Below are 20204 nucleotides of genomic sequence, written 5' to 3'. Positions count from 1 at the left end.
AAAGCCTGTCCCCAATCACACACCTCGGCCCAGGCCTGCCTTCCAGGCGGGGGTGGGGGCAGTGCCGTCCCCTTGCTGGCTCCTGCCGTCGGGGCCCAGGGGGACAAGGGTGAGCGACAGGCGAGGCCCGGTTTGAGGGTGCAGATGATGAAGGATGAGGTCGCCCCTCCTGGAGCCCGCGTCTGCAGTTAAGGCGGGAGAAGCCCCGTCCTCTCCCGGGGAGCACCCCTCCTTAGCGCGTGCGGCGGTGACTGGGAGCGTGCTACGTTTCTCAGTCCTCGGCACGGGCCTCGCAAGTCAGGCCCTTGGGCCGAAGCGTGGGGCACCTTCCGGAAAGTTACGACTTTTTATTTTTCTGTTACGATCCACCCAGATAGCGTCGGGGGGTGGAAAACAAAGTTCGCACGATGTTAAGTAAGACCCCACGGGAATGGGGCCAGGGTTCTCTCTATCCCATTGTATTTGGAGGAAGTTGACTTAAATGGCAGACCTGCAGGAGTAGGGAAGCTAGCCTGCCGCAGACCTGGGATTGCGGTCTTTCCCCGGAGCCCCTGCTCTTCCTTGCTCTGCCACCAGAGGGCAGGAGGCGCTCACTTTGCCGGAGAGGGCGGGTGAGAACAGCGGGCGTGCATGCGTGCGTGTTGTGTGTTCGGACGAGTGCATCAGTGAGGCCGCTCTGACTGCGCGGGGAGCACACACAATGCAGACCTGGGGGGGCTGCCCATGAGCCCCTGGGAATCTGTCCGTGGCCGGCATGAAGCCAGGCACCGTGTATCCCCAGGCATCTAAGGGGTTACACCTACTTGGCAGGTGCTCTGTGTCTGGCTAGACCCTGCGCCTCAGAGAGAAGTGGCAGCCGCAGCCTTGCCCTCCAGGGTCCCGCGTGACAGCGACCCTGGGTGCGGTGTGGCTGTGGACCAGGGGGCTCCCTGGGAGCGGAGGCTCCCGGAGGCAGGCACCTGTCTGAGAGAAATAGCCGTGCCCTCCCGCGTCTCTCACCTGGCTCCACTCTCTCCTCCATGGCCCCTGGTGCCTCTCACGTGTGTGTTCGCCAGCCTGCCTCCCAGGCTCCTCCGGGGCTGCCTTTGCGCCTGTCACCGGGGGCCTCCCCGGGGACTCACAAGCAGTCAGGGGTCCTCTGCGCAGCCTCATCCGTGCCTGCTTCCCGTCAGAGGCAGTCTGGGGCTGTAATGTGCACTGGGCATCACTCCTCCTCCAGCCTCGGCACAGACGAGGCCGCGCGGGCTCCCGTGGAGGCAGGTGCTGTTCCCCACCCGTCACGCTCACCACGGGAGGAGGGCGAGAGTCCCTGACCCAGTGGCTCCATCCCAGGCTTGGGCCAGTGATCCCTGCCTTAGGCTTCCCTCCCTCTAGGTCTTGGAGACACACAAGACCAGTGCCCCCACCCCCCACCTCCTCTCTTGGCTCCCACGGCAGCCTCGAGGGGCATCCATTCCAACCGGAAGGATGGCCAGAGACCAAGGAAATACACAATGAAATAATCACAGGCTGCAAATGAAACAAACCAGGAGCTGAGGCAGAGAAAGGAGGGGTGCTGGAGTCTGACGGAAGTGAGGGCATCAGTCGTCGGGGGCGGGGGCAGGGAAGGCGCTCCCAGGGGCGGAAACAGCAAGTGCAAAGGCCCTGAGGCGGTCACGTGGTTCGTGCGGTCAGGAAATGGTGGGGGGCCAGCTGGAGCAGAGTGAGCAGGGGGAGAGAAGAAGAGTCTGAGGTCAGAGAGGTGATTGGGCGCAGAGTCTAGGGGGCTTGTGAGCACTGGAAGGTCTTGAGCAGCAGAGTGACATGGTCCAGCTTGGTTTCTTAGGGGTCTCTTGGGTTGCCCGTGGAGACAGACTGGGTCGGGGGGCACAGAAGCGGGGAGCAGTCAGGAGGCATTTGCAGTGAGCTGGGAGACGGTGGTTCGGGGCAGGGAGCAGCACAGGACGTGGTGAGTGGCAGCTGGGTTCCAGGTCGCTTTGGATCCTGCTTCTGGACTGGCTGCATGTGGGGTGTGACCGACGAGCGGTGTGGAGAGGGATGCTGTTGTTTGTGGCCTTTGTACCGGGAAGGATGGGGGACCGGGGCAGGGGGCTCGCAGGGGGCAGCCTCGAGGGGCCTCTTGCCCGCCCCTGTGGCAGCTCGATGGTCCGCTGTGCGCCCCGGGGAGACAGGTCCCGCTGGAGGGGAGCATCCACACGTCGTCGGAGTGTGGAGGGCATCACACAAGAGTGCAGGCGGCGATGGGAACAGAAGGGCCGTGGAGCCCGCTCCGTGGGCCAGTGGGCAGGCAGGGAGGGAGCCCTCTCCGAGGAGGGGCATCTCAGCCGAGACCCGAGAAAGTCACCTTGTACGACCGGGCTGAGCCTTGGGAGCAGGGGGTCCACACAAACACAGAAAGTCCGGGCAGGACCCTCAGATGCACTGGACGCTCCGAGGGAAGAGCCTCACTCAGCCTGGGGACCCTGGAGGCTGCTGGGTGGCAGGGGGTGGGGGCGCCCATCTTTTTAAAGACGAGTAAGAGGTTCTCAGACAGAACCTGTTTTCTTCCCCCTCCCTCCTCCCCCCCTCCTCTCCCTACACTTGACTCCTGGCCTGTGGCATTGCCCAACAGGAGTTGAACATGTATTTCTGTCTGTTCCTCCGGAGTTAATCAGGGTCCCAAATACCTATCGGTGTTTGCCCTTCATTTGTCTGCTTGGAGGGGTCCGTGACCCCCTGCCTAGATGGGAAACCTGGAGGTCACAGAGGCTAAGTGACTCCCGGGTCACACGGTAAGGGGCAGAGCCAGGAGTTCAGGCTTTGGGTACGCTGTCCCCTCCCCTCCCCCCACGCAGAGGGCAGGGCCACGTGCCTGGCAGAGAGCGGGCACCGACCAGACCCTCTGGGTACAGAGGCTGCTGTCGGGTGGCCCCAGGCCACAGGGGCATCGCCGTCTCTCCTGTGGGGTCAGCTAACTCTGGAAGAGCGTCCTGGTCTTCTGCTTACCAGCTGTGTGACTCTGGGCCAGTCACTTACCCTCTCTGAGTGTCAGGGCCTCATCCACAAAACAGGACGAGTGACACGCACCGAGATCACGTTTGAGAGGCCTGTGTGGGCTCCCCTTCCCCTTTCTCCCGTGATCCGTGCTCAGGGTGACTGTTCTGATCCTCAGAGAGCATGGCCCTGCACCACACAGTCTCCTACAGTTGGTCCCACCACAGCCCATGAGGTATGGTGCTCTTGTCACTTCAAGGCGGAAGAAACCAAGGCTCAGAGGGGTGAAGTCACTTGCCCAGGATCACACAGCGTGGGGGAGGAGGGGTGGAGCCAGGATCTGGTCCCTACGGTATCCTTCCCTTTGTCACTGCGGCTGTCCCCTCTGGCCACACCTCTAGGGTCGGCCCTGTCCCCCTGCCTGGCTGTGGGTCCTTCTCAATGAGCAGGGCTGAGTCGGGGCTGGAGGGGCCATCTGGACCCAGAGGGCGCAGCCCCTCTGCTCAGGGACACTCTTCTCGCAGCAGGGACCGGGACTGCTGGGGCGCCCCCTGCCTGACTCACCAGCCCCTTCTCTCACCAGGTCCACGACTATCTGCGGAGCAAGCTCTGTTCCCTGTACGAGAACGACTGCATTTTCGACAAGTTTGAATGTGCCTGGAACGGCAGCGACAGGTAACCCCCAACCCGGGGGCAGTGGCCCCTCGCCGGGGAGCGCCTCGGCTGCTGGCCTGGCATCCTGGGGAACTCGCTGGTAATGAGCCTGATGGATGAACGTGTGGGAAGCGGCCCATCCGTTCTTCCAGCGCCCACGAGCTCTCAGCCCTCACAGGCCAGGGCAGGAAACGACAGCCAGGTCACAACCTGTGACCACACCTGCCGTCCACTTGGACCCCCCCTCCCCCCGGTCTCCTAAGTGATAGTGGAAAGAGTCGAGGCCGGGGCCCTAGCCACACACATCCCCAGGCTGTCGAGGATGAGGGGTGTTCCCTGGACCGCCACGGGTGGGGGCAGGGAGAACTTTGGCCTCTGGTCCACACCCTCCCTCCGCCCCCATCATGGCTGCACCTGCCTCCCTGGCGGCTCCCCTACATCGGGCCCCCCGGGGCGGCAGGCACATCACCGCTCCGCACCTCTGGGGCTGGCAGGGTCCCCCAGGCCCGGCCACATCTCACAGCCCACCCACCCGGGAGATGGCCCGATGTGAGTTCCTGTTTCCCTGTTGCTGGCTCAGCCCAGGGCCGGCGTGGACGGGAAGGCCCAGCACAGGGGCCCAGGTGACCAGAAAATGCAGGATACAGACCGCACTGTGTCCCAGAGCACTGCCCGTCACGTTTTCACAGCCCGAGCAGGCCCGGCGTCCCCTCCCTGTCCTGTGGTCCAGCGCGGTGCAGGGGGGAGGGGTGGTGTGCGGGCCAGCAGCCTTTGGTTCAAATGTCGTTCAGGGGCGTGCATCCGTCATGTGCTGCCACGGTCACGGGAAGAGCTTCTGTGATGCGACAGGCACGCTGGGACCCTAGGATGGGGGTGGTGAGGAGGGGCCAGGAACCGCAGGGCCGGGGCCGGGAGGGAGCTGCCCGCATGTAGGCTGGCCCCACATGGGGCTGAGCCGCCGGGTCCAGGGTGGGGGTGCCCTAGAGCTGCTGCTGACATCCCAGGGGCTCACCTGGCTCAGCTCTCAATCGGGGACCAGCGTGGGGGTCACAGGGGCTCAGTTGGATAACAGTGAGAAGGCTGGCTTGAGGCCAGGCCGACACAGCACTCCTTCCGGGTGCTGCACCCAGGCTGACCCCAGACACCCTCAGGGAGGACAGGGCTTCTGGGATACGCTGAGCTTCAGACCCTGCCACAGTGGGGGTTCCCCAGCGAGCACTGGCCGTGGGTCTTGGGGTGGGGGCTGTCAGAATCTCAGGAGAGGGACTTACTGCTGGCCACGGGGGATTGTGTGTGTGTGTGTGTGTGTGTGTGTGTGTGTGTTGGGGGCCGTCTCCCCTGGCCATGGCCGATGCACGCCCTTCTTCCACATTACCACCAGGGGGCGCTCGTGAACAGGTGACGCCTGGCTCCCAGGGACAGGAGCCGCCCAGCTTGTCCTGGTTGGAGCTCAGCTGTCCTGCCTCTCACGAGCCACTTCCTGCCACACATTTAACATACCAGCCACCCCCCTCCCCGGAGGTCCCGCACTTCCCTGTATTGTCTCCCCCCTCCACAACCGCTCTGCTCCTGCAGCCTGGAATCCTGGCCGCACTGTACCTAGCTCACTCCTGTCGCCTCAAGTTACTACCGACCCAACTCAAGGCCGCCTCCTCCAGGAAGCCCTCAGGGCCCTCTCCACCTTGGCCCCGAGCCTCCTGACTTTTCCGCCTGTGCCTTGGCACTTTGCGTGTTTTCTCATTGCCTCTGCCTTCCCCGTGGGATGGGGTGCCCTTGGGGGGGGGGTGTGACCGTGGCTCAGCCCATCCTAAGCAGCTCACTCCACACCTCAGGGGTGTCTAGTCAGTGGCTATGACACTCTGGAGGGCGCAAGAGTGTGCCACCTCCTTCCGCTTCATCCTGAGCCCTCCTCTGAGCCCGTCGTGGCGGGTGGAGGACGGTCCCTGCCTCCCAGGAGCTCAGAGCTGAAGGGGAGAAAAAGCGCTGCCCTCCAGGACCCCCGCTCGTACAGACCAGACCACCCTCCGAACCCTGCAGGCTCAGCTGAGCCATCCCTCTGCTATCCGTGGGGAGCCCATGTGCCCTGTTGCCCAGACGGCAGCAGAGACCTGCTGGGGTCTGATGGCCCTCACGGTGGCCTCGTACCCAACGCCAGCAAGAGCAGCGGCCTGGTGTAGAGGGAACACCCTCGGGTTCCGGTGCACGCTCCCCCACCCTCCAGTTGTGTGCTCGAATTAGCCCCCGAGCCTCCTGAGCCTGCCCACCTGTCCCCTGGAGCATGGTTCTAATCAACCGTGACCTTCCAGGGCTGTTTCGAGGCTGAAAGGCCACGAGTCAGTATCGGCCATGGAAGTTCGGTTGAGCCTCCGATTTCAGCTCAGGTCGCGATCTCACGGTTCGTGAGTTTAAGCCCCGCATCAGGCCCTGTGTCGACAGCGTCCTCTGTCCCCCTCTCTGCCCCTCCTCCGCTTGCACTCTCTCTCTCTTCAAGATAGATGAATGTTGGGGGGGGGGGGGAAGAACCCCGCTGAGCCTCCAAGACCCACCTCAAATGCCACCGCCTCTAGGAAGCTCTCCTTGATCTGTTCTGCCTAGGACAAAGGGATTTGCATCAGCCGAGTGTCTTCCTGTTGCAGAAATCAGACCAGCCTCAGCTTGTTCTGAGAGGTTCCAGGCAAGGCTTCGCCAGGGCTCAGGTGTACCTTGGGGCCATCTCTTCCCTGTCCTCATCTCTGTGCCCCCCTGCTTCTCCTTACACACTAGCCTCATGCTCTGCTGCAACGCCCTGTGGCTGGCAGGATTGCCCTGCCATTGACCTCACAGCCCGCAACCCTCCCAGGGTCTGGGGTCTGATTGGCTTCGTTTGGGTTACATGCTCACTTTGGGAGCCAATCAGCAAGGACACGATTATTGCAAGCCATGATCAGCCAGCAGGGGGTGCATGGAGCCCTGTGCTTGGCAGTCCCTCGGCTGGCCGGATGGGGGCAGAGAGCCCTGGGGACGGGAGCGGTCAGATCGGCATCCCCACGTGCAGAGGAGGAAAATGAGGCTAGCAGAGGTGAAGCGACGTGCCTAGACACAATCCAGGGCAAGGGCTGCCCTTTCCTCTGCTAAGGGAACCTTCTGGAATGTAAGAATGCAAGCAGTGGGCCTTTCTGTCCTGGAGTGCTTTGCAGGGTGCTGGGACCTGCTGTCCTGAGATGAAAGGGACCCTTCTCCTTGCAGGCAGGGAGGGGGCCCCCTCTCTCCCACGTGCCAGCCTGATTCTGCATCTTAACGGAAGGAAGATTAGCAGTTGGGCGGGGTTGCCAATGACTTTAGTGACCCCACTCTCCCTTCCCCTGGTGGATCCGAAGGACAGGCGGTTGCGTGACCGCACTCGCTGGTTAAGTGAGCAAAGCTGGGCTGCTGTCCCCTCCTCTCTGCCCTTGCTGGCCTGGAGGGAGGGGTGTGGCCTCTGGCAGGGCCTTTCCCTGAGAATCTTTCCTTTTGCTTCCTCAGTTTGGGTGTCCTGCCTCAGGCTTAGCCAGTGGGACTTCAGGCCAGGAGCATGATTAGAATCAAGGCATCTAGCATAACGGGGGGCGGGGGGGGGGGCGGGTTTCCCGGGCCCAGCACTGCTCTGTTTTACTGAGACTCCTGGTCCATGCTCCCCAGAAGCTGGGGTCCCTCGTTACCCCCATTTTATTGATGTTAGGGGCAGAGCTAGAATTTGGAGTCAGGTGGGCGAGCCCGAGCACCTGCTCCCAATACCTGGGCTTGGGGCGCTCCTTTGCCTTGGAGGCCCAAGTAAAGCAGGTGGGGAGAGAAAGGCCTCTGTCCTCACTTCTTACGGGGAGGCCAGTGTCCCAGATCGCCCAGCGCCTGCCGCGGCCACGCCCAGTTCCTGATCCCAGGCTGAGCTCCCTGGCAGCTGCTCTGGGCCCAAGGAGGGGAGGCCTTGGCCCTGTAGAGATCTCAGAGTCCCATCCAGCGTGGGTGTTGGAAACTACAGCTGTGCCCCGGCCCCAGGCTGCCGAGTGCAGGCTGGTGTGGGTCTCATGAGCCTCCCCAGTGGGTCTGCGGCCAACAGGTGATCCCTCTTCTCCGCAGGCTCTGGGAATGACTGCCTAATAGGGCAGCCCCGTGCAGGGGGGGGGCAACAGGGTGAGGCCAGATGAGGGCAGGGGTGCCCCAGCTGCTCACCCTGGGGGAGGGAGAGAGTCTTTTCTCTCTTGCTGCCATCTCAGCAGCATCACCTGAGTCCCAGGGCTGGGCACGGGGGTGACAAGTAAAGAAGGGCGGAGGAAGGAGTGAAAGCAGGAAGCACCTTCTAAGTAAAGCTTGGGGCCACGGGCATCTGGCTCAGCGGCACTTCCTGCCTGTGCATGTCCTGGGGGTCTCCTGGCAGGTGGGGGCCCTCCCCCGGACCCAGCGCCTGACACCAATGGATACCGGCCGTGCGAGTGAAGGGGGGGCGTCTGGCAGGGCCACAGGCGGGTCCCCCCCTGGTCTGCTGAGCCGGACGGGCCTGATGGGCTGCTGTCCTGGGCCGGGAGGTGAGAGTTCATCCTAGCCGGTGACCCCCGAGGTCTGAGCATCCCCCTCTGCGGGGCACGTGGCAGAGCTGTGCCCCAACTGTCCGTGCAGGTGTCAGCCTGGGAGCTGCAGATTCCAGTTGGCGTCCCCGAGGGCACAGAGCACCAGGAACACGGCAGAGATGGGACGCAGTGCCTGCCTAGGAGGACTCTGTGGTTTACACTGCATGGACTAAAGCAGAGCCCGGAGGGGGGCCCTGGGCAGGGGGAGAGAGGGTGGGGGCCCTGCAGGGGAGGGGGCCGGGGGTGGCCTCCTGGACGAGGTGCTCTCAAGTCTCAAGAAAGCGGTAGGAATTTGCCCGCGGAGCATGGCAAGGCATTGGGGCAGAGGGAACAGCATGGCCGAAAGCTCAGGAGAAAGAAAGAGCAACTGATGTGGCCACAGCTTAGTGAGTTGTCTCAGGTCAAAGTGTCCTTGGGCCTCCCTGGGGTGGGTGTCGTGGGAGAGTCTAGCATGGGGGATGGGGGGCTTAGGGACCGAAGCAGGAAGACCAGTGAGCGAGCCGTCGCAGCCGTCCCTCTGGGCCAGAGGTGAGGGGGATGTGGGCGGTGAAGGTAGAGGGGACGGGCTCAAGTCAGGCCACCTACCTTCAGGTAACCAGAGGATGCACAGGAGCCGGGTCGTGTACACCCTCGGGGGCGGGCACAGCGGTTGGGGGTGCCCCATACACCACCCACCGCGGCAGCCTGGAGCCTTAGAGCAAATGTCCCACCCTGTTCTAGAAAGCAAGAGACGAGGTGCAGAAACTCCCAGGAGCTGTCACCTCCCCGGCTGCATGGGCCTCTGACTGTGAACAGGTCACGTTGTCCCTGAGTGTCTGCTCATTATTATAAGAGGTAGCCACGAGCCCTGTTCCCAGCAGCGCCCCTGCTCTTGGGCCTCGGGACTCTGGCACTGGGCCGCACGGCGGCCCCTCACGTGCCCCCAGCCTCGGCAGGTCACCCGGCCCCCAGCTCTGTCTTCCATCCACGTACACACGCTCCACGGGCTGAGCTGCTGGGAGCCGCCGGCACCTGGATGGACTCCAGTGGGCTCCCTGGGGCCTGATGTTGGGAGTGAGCCTTTCCCCCCCGAGAACAACTCTGGGTCTCTGACTCTGTTGCCCACTTTCCTTCCCACGGCCTGGTCTCAGTTCCGAGTTGCAGGTTAAGAGGGACGGCATTTGGCTGCTGGCCTGGCCTCCTTCTGGAAGGTGGGAGTGAGAGGGCCTCTCCCAGCATGCACCTGCGACATGCCATTTCTTTGTCTCAACAACAAAGGGATTTATTCACAGGGATGAAGGTTTGGGGGGCGGAGTTGTAGAACACAAGAGAATAGGGCCAGAGAATACTTTGGGATTCTCCACCCACCCTCCCCTCCCCTCCCCTCCAGAGATTAGACAAACCTCCAGAGAAGCAGAACTGCTCGACTGCGCCCCTCCCCCAAGCCCACCCCGACGGCTCTGCCCCCACAGCCGCAGAGAAGCCCCTCCGCCCACTGGGCTGTGTCCCAGGTCAAGTGCAGAGGGGTGGCTGGGCAAGGCCGCTTCGTGCATTTCTAGGACTTGGGAGGGTGGTTGTGAAGGGTTGTGACCCTTCCGCCGAATTCATTCATTCATTCACTCATTCACTCATTCGGCTTAGAGAGCACCTGCCGGGGGGAGGTACCTTCTGAACTTGCAGGTCTGGCCGTGAATAAGAGAAGGTTCTGGCCCTTCGTTCCCTACCATTTACGAAGCATTTACTGCCTTCTCTGCAGGCACCAGGGGGCTTGGCTTGGTCTGGTTCAGTCTGGCTGCTGCTGAGGGCCAGCATTCGCTCCCCCGATGAGGCCAAGCCAGGGCTTGGGACTCTGAGGCAAGACAGGCCTGCCCCAGGAGCCCCCACCCGGTGGTGGAGACAGAGGCAGCACAGAAGCTTGCTCAAGGTTATTGGAGCAGGTGCCTCAACACGCCAGCATGCCCTCTGGCTTCTGACCAGGTTTCACCAGTGGGGACCCTGGGAGGGAAGCAGGGAGGGAGAGGGTGTTTGTCCCACCTCCCTCCCTGTCCTCTCAGTGGACTACGCCCCGGTCAGCCAGCCCCTTCACACAGATCTGCCACTCTGTCTCTGTGTCTCTCACCTTTCCTGGTCTCACCCCTCAGGCCTGGGGGATGGTAACAAAATCTCCAAATGTTCCAGCCCCGGGGGCACGGCACTTTCCCTGTGGTTCCCTTGGAACCTTCCAGAACATTTGGGCATAGCTCCTTTGTGGAGCTGGTCTCCGGTCACCCGGTTGGCCTGCACCCTCTGCCCTCTGCTGGGATCCAGGTGACCCCCGCCTGGCTCTGCCTGGACACCCCTGGAACGTGGCAGAAGAACCGTTTTATGGAGGTTTTCCATGCTCATTGTCCCCGAGCGCCTACCCACTGATCTCTGAACACAAGGTCGGACAAAGCGGTCTGGGCGTCGGGGGAGGGACACCAAATGCTAACTCGGCAGGTCGCGGGCTCTGGCGGGAAGCGTCGCCTCACGGGCGCAGGCCATCCCCGGGAACCGCATGTGCAGGGCGGGCAGGGGAGGCCCGGAAGCCGCTGTCAGTGGGAACATAAAGTACTTCCCTCAGAGGAACTCTTGGCCCGGACTTGCCAGGACCCAAGACTACAAGGCCCTTCCTGGAGAGGAGCAGAACTCTGAGGGGCAGGGAGGCAGCGGGGCCTCCCCACCGCACGACCCCGCCCCTCCTTCTAGAAGGGACTGACCTTGAGAGATGGCCCACAGGCGAGGTAACTGTGACACCGAATCACAGCTGGTCCGTTCCGTGCAGGCCCCGGGAGGCCGGCTTCCCGGTCTCGGGTAGAGATGCAGAGGCTGGGGCCTCGGGTGCTACACTTTCCTGGTGTCGGTTTACCAGCCCACGTTCTCCCACGAGAAGGGGACACGTTACAGGAGATGTGTCACGTTCAGCCCGTGACTCAGCATCACCCGGGCCCCTGAGCCATGCCAGGAGCATCTGACCTCCCACAGCCCAGGTGCCTAATCAGAGAACCTCTCCTGGTCTGTCCAGGTGGACCTCGGCCTTGAACATTTCCTGCTCCCCTGCACTGCACTGTCCCCCTGACTTGGGGAAATGGAGACGTGGAAAGTGTGCACAACCCGTGTTCACCTAGGGGGCCGCGGGGTTCTGTCTCAGAGCAGTGACTCCCCAAGAAACATGCTCAGCTTCCAAAGGGAAGACAGGAATCCCAGTCTGTATGCACCTCCCCTGAAGGACGTGGAAGGGGACCTTGTTTCCCAGAATCCCCTCCCGCCTCCCCGGTTATTTTGCCCCCCTCCCCCACCCCCGGCTGCTCCAGAGACTCTCCTGGGCCAAACCCCCAAACCCGCTCTGTAGGCCCAGGCCCCGATCGCTGGCCGTCTTGCCGTCCTCTTACCACACAGACCACATGGCCTTTCTCCCAGGCCCCAGGCACCCCTTCTCCTTGGAGGGGGGAGGGAGAAGGAGTGGATGGACAAGGGGCAAATTCCCTTTAGCAGGACAGGAAAGTCCGTGAACATCTGCACATCATTTAGTCACCCAACTACTCCGAACAGGAAGGTGCTGGGTCCCTGCCGTGAAGGGCGCGTTGGGTCAGTTCAGGGGCCATCCCTCGGCTGGTGCCTGGAGGTCTGGCCAGGCCTCTCCTGACAAAGGGGAAAGTACGGGAGAAGTTTCTTTACGATGTCTGGGGCGGAGCATGAAGGGGTCTCAGCCCCTGCCCTAGGGCCGCCTGGGTGGCTCACTCAGTTAAGCGTCCGACTTCAGCTCAGGTCATGATCTCACAGTTTGGGAGTTCGAGCCCCGCGTCGGGCTCTGTGCTGACGGCTCAGAGCCCGGAGCCTGCTTCGGATTCTTTGTCTCCTTCTCTCTCTGCCCTTCCCCCACTCGTGCTCTGTCTCTCTCTCTCAAAAATAGACATTAAAAAAAAATTTTTTTTTTTTTTTTTAAAGGGTCTCAGCTCCCGGCCTTGGATTCTGCAGGCAGACGGTAGCTGAGATGTGGGGGAGGACCAGAGCCCAAGGGGAAGGTGGGACCGGGGCGGGGGGCCCACCCCAGGGAGCGAGGTCCTGCAGCCCCCGGGGTGGTTACTTGAGGTGTGGCACGTTTCTTCCCCGTACCCTGCCCTCCCCCAACCCGCCTGACGCCTCCCCTCCCGCCAGCGTCATCATGACCGGGGCCTACAACAACTTCTTCCGCATGTTTGACCGGAACACCAAACGCGACGTGACCCTGGAGGCCTCGAGGGAGAGCAGCAAGCCGCGGGCCGTGCTCAAGCCCAGGCGCGTGTGCGTGGGCGGCAAGCGCAGGCGGGACGACATCAGCGTGGACAGCCTGGACTTCACCAAGAAGATCCTGCACACGGCCTGGCACCCGGCCGAGAACATCATCGCCATCGCGGCCACCAACAACCTGTACATCTTCCAGGACAAGGTGAACTCTGAGATGCACTAGGTGTGTGCGGAGCCCCGTCGGGGACGCAGCCGTCTGGTGGCACGGCTGGGAGCGCGTCCCTCCCTCCCGGTCCCCAGGCCGGGCCGCTGCCGCTGGCCGCTGTTTGAACACGGGAGGAAGGGAGGGTTCACTGAAGCCACAGACCGTAACATGGACGTGACCGTCGCCTCGGGGATCAGGCCCTTCGTTCGTTAACCGCGTGCCGCCTGTCCCGATGTTAGGACTTTGTCATTTCCAGGATCACTTTTCACTCCTTCCAGCAGCAACTCGCAGGGGACAGCAGGCACCCCGGGGGGCCTCACGCCCCCCCCCCCAGGGGCTTTGGGGACCAGACGACGGACTCAAACCAGCCAGCCAGGATTCTTTTGATTACAGACGGAGCAACTTCCACGGCCTCTGAGCTGAGGGTCATCCCTTTGCTTTTTGGATCGTGGATTCGTGCTGAGAACAGACAGGTGCGAGATCCACTTTTAGGTTCTTGTAACGTCTTTCAGTCCTCCAGGTCTGGCGTTCCCAGACAGGAAAGGGGACAGCGAACGCCACCCGTGCGTGTGTGCCTGTTCTCACCATTGCCCCAGCCTTTGCTGAGCGTGGGCCGGGGGGGCCAGGCACGGCGTTCGGCCCTTCACGCGTATGGATCCAGTTCCCACTCTGCGGGGCTCTCCTGTCGTGCTTCATGGTCATTGGGCCCCTCGAGGGAGCTCGCGCGGCTCTGTCCGTGACCCATTTGCTTCCTCCACAAACACCAGCCCCTCACAGAGTGCCAGATGCCAGGGATGAGAGGTGAGTAATTTATCAGCCCCACTCGATGCGGGAGGACGCTGAGGCCCCGAGAGAATGAACCAGTCTGTCCAACGCACGTCCTGACCGAGTGGTGGAGTCAGGAATCCTGAGCCGGTCTTCATGAGCACCGGGCCCTTCCCAAGTCCACCACGCTGGCGGCTCGTGTTAAAGCAACGTTCTTGCCTGGAAGGTTCTGGAAACATATCTTCATCTTGTGAAGCGGGACAGAGCAGATGGGCCGTGACGAGGGTCCGGGGAGACTCGAGCTGCAGCACGGAGTATGGAGAAGGCCCCCGTGGTGCCAAGCTCTGTGTGGTGACTTCAGACCCCCGCTCTCTGTGGGGCACCTCGCCGCGCCCCCGTCTGTACCCCAGCCCCTCGTTCGGGTGCACCGAGCTGCCTCCGAGGAGATTGCATGTTTTGACCATTTCAGGATACATCTTCTTTAACGACCTGGCCCGTGTCTCCATAGCACCTGCTCCTGCCCCATGGACGTGGAGACCAGCTCCGCCCACCCCACCCCGCCCACTTGTCCTCTGCACGGAATGACAGATGACGGGGAACCACTGGCTGGGCGTCCTGATTCAGGAAACCGAGTGCAGAGGCCGAAGCCAACATTTTTTTACAGGGTGTAACCCAACCCAGGAAACAGACCCACCCGAGGTTTTTCTCAGTGGATAGTGGTGTACTTTTCTGTGCATCAAAGCACAAAACGCATGTGCATTCACTTCTGGCCATATGATATTTACACAAGGAAATGGGTCCATCGTTCCTGTTTTGTTTTGTTTTGTTTTTTTAAATCAACATGAATGAAGAATGTTTGTTTGTATATCACTGTAAAATCCAGGTGACCTGGACAGTATTATATGTACATATCTATTCTAATTGAAACTAACAATCACTGGATTGGATTCCTCTTTTCCCCCCTTTGTAAAGAGGTTCAAGAATGTGGTAAATTGTATAGAAATCTTGTCGAAGCCAAAATCCAGCTCTGAGGGCCTTACACAATTACACGGATATTTGGCACAATCCCCTTCCCTTTGTGATTCGGATGCTGAGGGGAGACTCGAACTGCAGCGAGGACTTACTGTCAGAGCGTAGATTTCACACTTACCCGTCTACACAGTACCACTCTTACACTGCATTCAAAAGGAGGTCTTAATACAGGTCCTGGTTCCTTACTTCTGTGTGAAGCTTTGGATAGCAAACCAAAAAAGGAAAAGAAAGAAAGATCCTAGAGGAAAAGCATGCCTTCAGATCCCTGGAAAATCGTGATGTCCAAAGCAGGTTATGAACAACGACACATGTTGTGGGGGAGGGGCAGGACTAGCCGCGGCAGACAGACGGGCCAGTAACATAGTCACAAACTCAGCTGCTTCCTCTGTTTAAATTTTCTGCTCTTCTTAAACGTATGGGCATTCACCTAGTCCTTGTGAAGTTGTTGGGTGGTTTTTGTTTTTACTCGAATACTCTGAGGACTGAAGTCTTGGTTGGTGTTGGACGTGTGGTAGGTAGACCTGATCACTTTGGATTCTGTAACTCATGGGTGCATTCTGGTTTCATTCGGTATCTCGGATTATCCGACTGTTGAATAAAATTATAAATATGTTAATACCAGCTTTTTCCAATAAAATAACAAACGTTACCTCGAAAATGGGACTTGGAGTGCTGGTGGTTTCTAGTGAGGCCAACCCCCGGGGGGGTGGGTGCCATCAGGAGACAATATGGCGGACGGGAAAGGTTGGATCACGTCAAAGCTTTGCTATCTCTCTCTCTCTCTCTCTCTCTCTTTTTTTTTTTTAATTTTTTAAATATTTATTCATTATTGAGAGACAGAGAGCCAGAGCATGAGTATGGGAGGGGAGCCTGGGAGGAGAGCGACCACAAGCCAGCTGGTTTGTTCTGGAAGCCAGGGTGGCCCAGCCTGGTGTGCCACGGTGGCTGAGAAAAGCCAGAAGATGTGTGAGGACCCCCCCCCCCCGCCCCCACCCCCCGCCGTGGTTTCCCCCCGCACCCCTCCTGGGGGCCAGGCCTCTCCTTTCCACCTTCCAGAGGGCATTTTATACTTCAGACTCAGCAAGAGGAAGGCAGGTGCTGTTCTAGTGGGTCCTGCTGGTGGGGCTTTCATTGGCTGAGCTCTTTGTCAACCACACGGCCCCTGGGCAGAGCTTAAAGGAGAAAGCTGCTCCCAGGCTGTGCGGCCTTGGACCCGGGCCGACCTCTCTGAACCACCTGGGTAACTAGAGGGCAGTGCCGGTCCTTCTCAGTGCTGTTGGGACGACTGATGAGATACACAAAATACTTAACAGATCCTGTGGTACCGCTGTCCCGGGACGGTCCCGTACTGTCTTGATTCCGGGCGTTACCTTGTCTGACCTGGCTTTCGGCTTCATGCCAGCCCTTTCGCAGGGGAAGGGGGGGGGGTACTTCTGCCTTACCCATTTTACATACGGAGAAACTGGGGCTCGGAGAGAGGAGGGGGTTTAGTCTGCGCCCAAATTTCTAGAAACACCAAGCGGTGACGTCTGGATTCAGACTCTGATGGCGAGTGGCACATGGTCAGGGACATCGCGGCCTCAGCCCCACCCTGTCCAGCTTCAGCCAGCACTGACTACGCACCAGCCCGGGACTGTGGCCGTGTGACCTTGAGATGACAGGTTATCCCCAGCCATCAGGCAGACCGATCTGTCGTGTGAGTCCTTGTCAGCAGAGAACCTCAGAGGGAGAAGAGACCAGGAAGAGGGGGTCAGATGTGGCAGGAGGGTCCCGTCTGCCATCGCTGGGTGTGGAGGTGGGGGAGGGGACGGGCCTCAGGCCCGAGAACGTGGGCGCCTCCAGAGGCTGGCAAGGGCCAGAGTGGATTCGGCAGGACACAGCCTTGCTGACACCTTGCTGATGGCCTGACGGGTGGTTTATTCCTCACTGACTCCCGGAACCACTCTGAAGAGCTGGTCCTTACCGTCTTGATCTCCCAGAGGAGTTATCTGGGGCCCAGGAGATTCAGGGCACGTGCCCAAGGCCCACCGCCCATATGGCAATGACCACATGGACCCCAGCTCTGTGCCAGGGACTGTGGCCAGCCCTTTGCGTTTATTTCAGCCACAGTAAACCCCCGTGGCAGGTACTCTTGCTGCTTCTGTTCTAGAGACGAGGGACTCCAGGCTCAGAGAGGTTAGGGAACTTGCCCAGGACCACACAGTAAAGGCAGAGCTAGAACCCAGCTCTCTGAAACGTCTGTCCTGTGCAGTCGTAGGTTCCGGAGCTGGCATCTGACCTCATTCTGTCTTGACCTCAGCGCCCTGTTCTTCTGGCATCGACACCCCTGAGGCAAAGGGGGGTCGACTGCGTGCAGCCTGCAAAATCTGGAGAAAGCTTTGTGATCTCTACCGGCACTGGATTCCTTCTTTACACGCTACCTGAAGTTGCTGGGTGGTAACTTCTGCTACTCTTCGCTGAAAAGGAGCGTTCTTGCTGAAATTCATGCAGCTCCATGTTTGAACCTAAACATAAAGCCTTTCAGGTTGGCAAATGCCTGGAGAAAGCTTGTCCGGGGGTCAGAGCCGCTGTAAGAGCCGGGGGTGGGCGGTCTGGGTGGAGAATCTTGCCGCGGTCAGGGGACAGACGTGCACTCCCTTCTTATGTCCCCCAGTCAGTGCTGAGAGGGACCCGTGAGGAAGTAAGGCTCAGGAGTCTGACAAACCCCAAGTCACGGAAACGGTGGCTGGTGGATCGGAGATCTGGGTGGTGCCCAGACCCCTCGTCAAGCAGGGCAGCAGGGAGTCTCTGACCAGGAGGGCAAGTGATCTTGGCAGGAGTGTGGGGTTGATGAGCGTACCAGGGGCCAGCGTAGGTGACACCACAGCCACTTTCAATGTAGCTTCACTCTGGGCTGACTTGGGACGTTGCTGCGGCCCCATGGGCAGAAAAACCGCGCTTGCCTTAAGCTTCATGAAAGTAAACTGAGTCAGGAGTGATCAAAACACCTAGGAAAATATGATTGATTCAAATAAAGGGAAAATGGGGGCCACCCTCCTTGGCCAACGACATTTAAGGGCACCTGGGGACTTCTAAGGGGGTTGGGGGGAAAGATTCTGGGAGAGATGGGGCTGCTGGCCTGGGGATGGGCTGAGGACGCAGCCACAAGAGACCCGGGTTTAATCTCAGGCTTGTCACTGCCAGCATTGAGATTGTATCTGTCCTCTACTGCCGGGTAACAAATGGTCCCCCAATGTAGCAGTTTGAAACAACAGCATGTGTTACCTCATACAGTTTCTGAGAGTTGGGAACCGGGCGTAGATGAGCTGGGTGTTTATGGCTCAGGGTGCCATACATGGCCGTCATCTCTGAAGGACTGACTGGGGTGCAGGTTCTGTGTCCAGGCTTGCTTACGTGGCTTGAGGCTTTGGTTCCTTGCCACACGAGCATCTCCCCGGGGCTGTGTGCAGCACGGAGTGCTCACCGAGTAGCCGATCTGAGAGAGAGGGCACCCAAGCCGAAAGCCAGTCTTTCTATAAACTAATCTCAGACGTGCCATGTTTTATTGGTCACATAGCCCGATCTTGGCACCCTGGGGGACAAGAAGGCGTGGGAGGTGGTGGGGGTCACTGGGGGCCATCTGGAGGCTGGCTACCACAGGGGTCCCAGCAAGCCTCTGCATGTCTCTGAGCCCAGGGTTCAACTATAAAGTGGTGGCAATTGATGAGGGAGCATGGGACAAGCTGAGGGCACAATACAGGCTCACAGCACCACCCTGTCACCCTCTCTCACCGCCCCCCCCCCCCCAGTGAAACATGTGTGATATTCCTCAGACACTTGCGGCTCCCCAAGAACACAGGAAAGGGGTTTAAGTGCTTGCCGTGATGATGTGGGAAACTAAGGCAAATGAAAAATTAAACTCCCTTCCTGCCTACAGCCCATTGGCAAGTCCTTGAAACCCGCCGAGTGACCTCCCTCTGGGAGCTCAGCTGCCTCGATGATGGTACTTGGCTGGGGGCAAAAGGGAGTCTTGGCTTAACATTATCCTGACTCCCCCCCAGGAACCTGTGAGTCAACTTCAACATATAAAAATTCCTTTCGAAACTTCCTTTAGCTCAACTCCCCCAGGATACACGCTGGCGATCATAGTCCAAGCTTATGGCCCCTGATGCACATCTGAAGGGTCTCACGAGTGAGGTTTTACTAAACGGTAATAAATGGCATTTTCCTATCAACAGCCGGCCCCTCAAGGTCCCGGAAACCTCGCTTCCAAAATTCCTTAGAGACTTACTCTATCCCTGACCCCCTCCCAACCCGAAGGTATCTGATCAGTCACCCGTCACGACCCCAGGGCAGCTCTTCCTGCCCACGGGTCCCGTCCCCGGGCTTTCATAAAATCACCTTTTTGCACCAAAGACGTCTTCGAGAGTTCTTTCTTGGCCGTCGGCCCTGGACCACCCCACGGTCACCCCCAAACTTCATCAACGATAACACCGATCACACGAGGTGTTTTTGAGAGACTCCAGGTGCTGACATCCACAAGGCCACCGTCACAGTATCTGGCAGGTGCCAGGTGTTCGTAGAGACCTAGTCAGCTGTCTCCCACTTGCTCTGGGCCCCAGTGCCCTCCTCTGGTGGGCTGACATTCTTGGGGGCTCTTCCGGCTCTGTGGAGATTGGCAGGGGATGAGCTGACCCCGTCTCCTCTGGTCTTGTCCGGCTTGGCTCCTGGTCTCCCGGTGGCTCTCAGCCTCAGGTGTGTGTTAGCCTCGCCTGGGAGCTCTCCCAAAACCCGTGGCCCAGCCCTCAGCATCTCGGGCTGGGATTCGGCATAGGAACTTTTTAAAGCTCATCAGATGACTCCACTGTCTAAAGAGACAGGTTATTCTGTGAATGACATAGGGAAACAGTCTTTCTGCAGAACCATTTGCAGGAAAAGCAAATGATCTATAGATTTACTTGGAGGAAAGCTAAAAACAGCGTGTGGGTCCATTTGTTTTCACCACTTTGGGCAAGGAAGACCCGGTCACCCGTCTTTTTTTTGCTTTGTTTCACCCAGACTACGTTTCAGAGCCCCCTGCAAAAGTTAACCACTTGAGAAAAACTTTAACAAAGGCTTACCAGCTTCGAGAGTGGTATCCTAGCAACGGAAAAGCTTTTAGAGCTCGAAATAATTGCCCAAGTCCTGAGTGATTCATTTCAACCAGCCATGTCCTTTTTTATTAAAAAAAAAAAAAAAACCCACACACAAAAAAACAAAGCCCCATTATCTCTACCTGGAGACTGTTAGCATTTTGCACAGGGGCCCACGCAGTCAGATGACAGGATGAATTTCACGGAGGGACTGAAAATCTGCAAAAGGCAGCAGGTGTCTTAGGACAAAAATAACAATGAAAATGGAAAGGAATCCATTAGCAAAATTATGCCCTCCCCCCCCCCCCCAAATCTAAACGTGAAAAATACATGTGAATGTTTGGAGCAGTGAATGAGTCGTGTAATTCACCTGTAAAGCCGATGACCGTCTCATTCGTAAATGGGCCGAATAAGTTCACCAGGGAAGGATGCCCATTTCTCTCGGCAAATCTACTTGATCATTCACGCATTCCCTCAGCAGACGTGTTCTGAGCATCTGCTATGTGAGCGGTGCTGATGCACGTGGCTCTGAGCTGGGACGCTGGACCCCAGCCGCTGGGACTCAAATCTTGGCATTGGAGGTGGCCAGAGGTCTTGGGGATGTTACCCATCCGTGCTGCCCTCCAGTTTTCTCATCTGCAAAGCGTGGAGAATGACAGT

At 59.4% G+C, this 20204-nt stretch overlaps 1 protein-coding gene across 2 annotated transcripts in view; it reads left to right on the top strand.

Annotated features, from left to right (window-relative positions):
* Nucleotides 1-15091, top strand: part of PPP2R2C (protein phosphatase 2 regulatory subunit Bgamma) — a 139267-nt gene extending 124176 nt beyond the window's left edge. For both annotated transcript variants that reach the window (XM_027076732.2, XM_027076844.2), the window contains exons 8-9: nt 3557-3648; nt 12363-15091. In XM_027076732.2, coding sequence (XP_026932533.1) covers nt 3557-3648; nt 12363-12654 — 384 coding nt within the window. In that variant the 3' untranslated portion in view covers nt 12655-15091. The remainder of the gene's footprint in view (nt 1-3556; nt 3649-12362) is intronic.
* The last annotated feature ends 5113 nt before the right edge of the window (nt 15092-20204 follow it).

This window comes from Acinonyx jubatus, chromosome B1 (genome assembly GCF_027475565.1).
Source record: "Acinonyx jubatus isolate Ajub_Pintada_27869175 chromosome B1, VMU_Ajub_asm_v1.0, whole genome shotgun sequence".
NCBI classification, from domain to species: Eukaryota; Metazoa; Chordata; class Mammalia; order Carnivora; family Felidae; genus Acinonyx; species Acinonyx jubatus.
The sequence above is the reverse complement of the archived record's forward strand: the minus strand, read 5'-3'. Positions and strand labels throughout refer to the sequence as shown.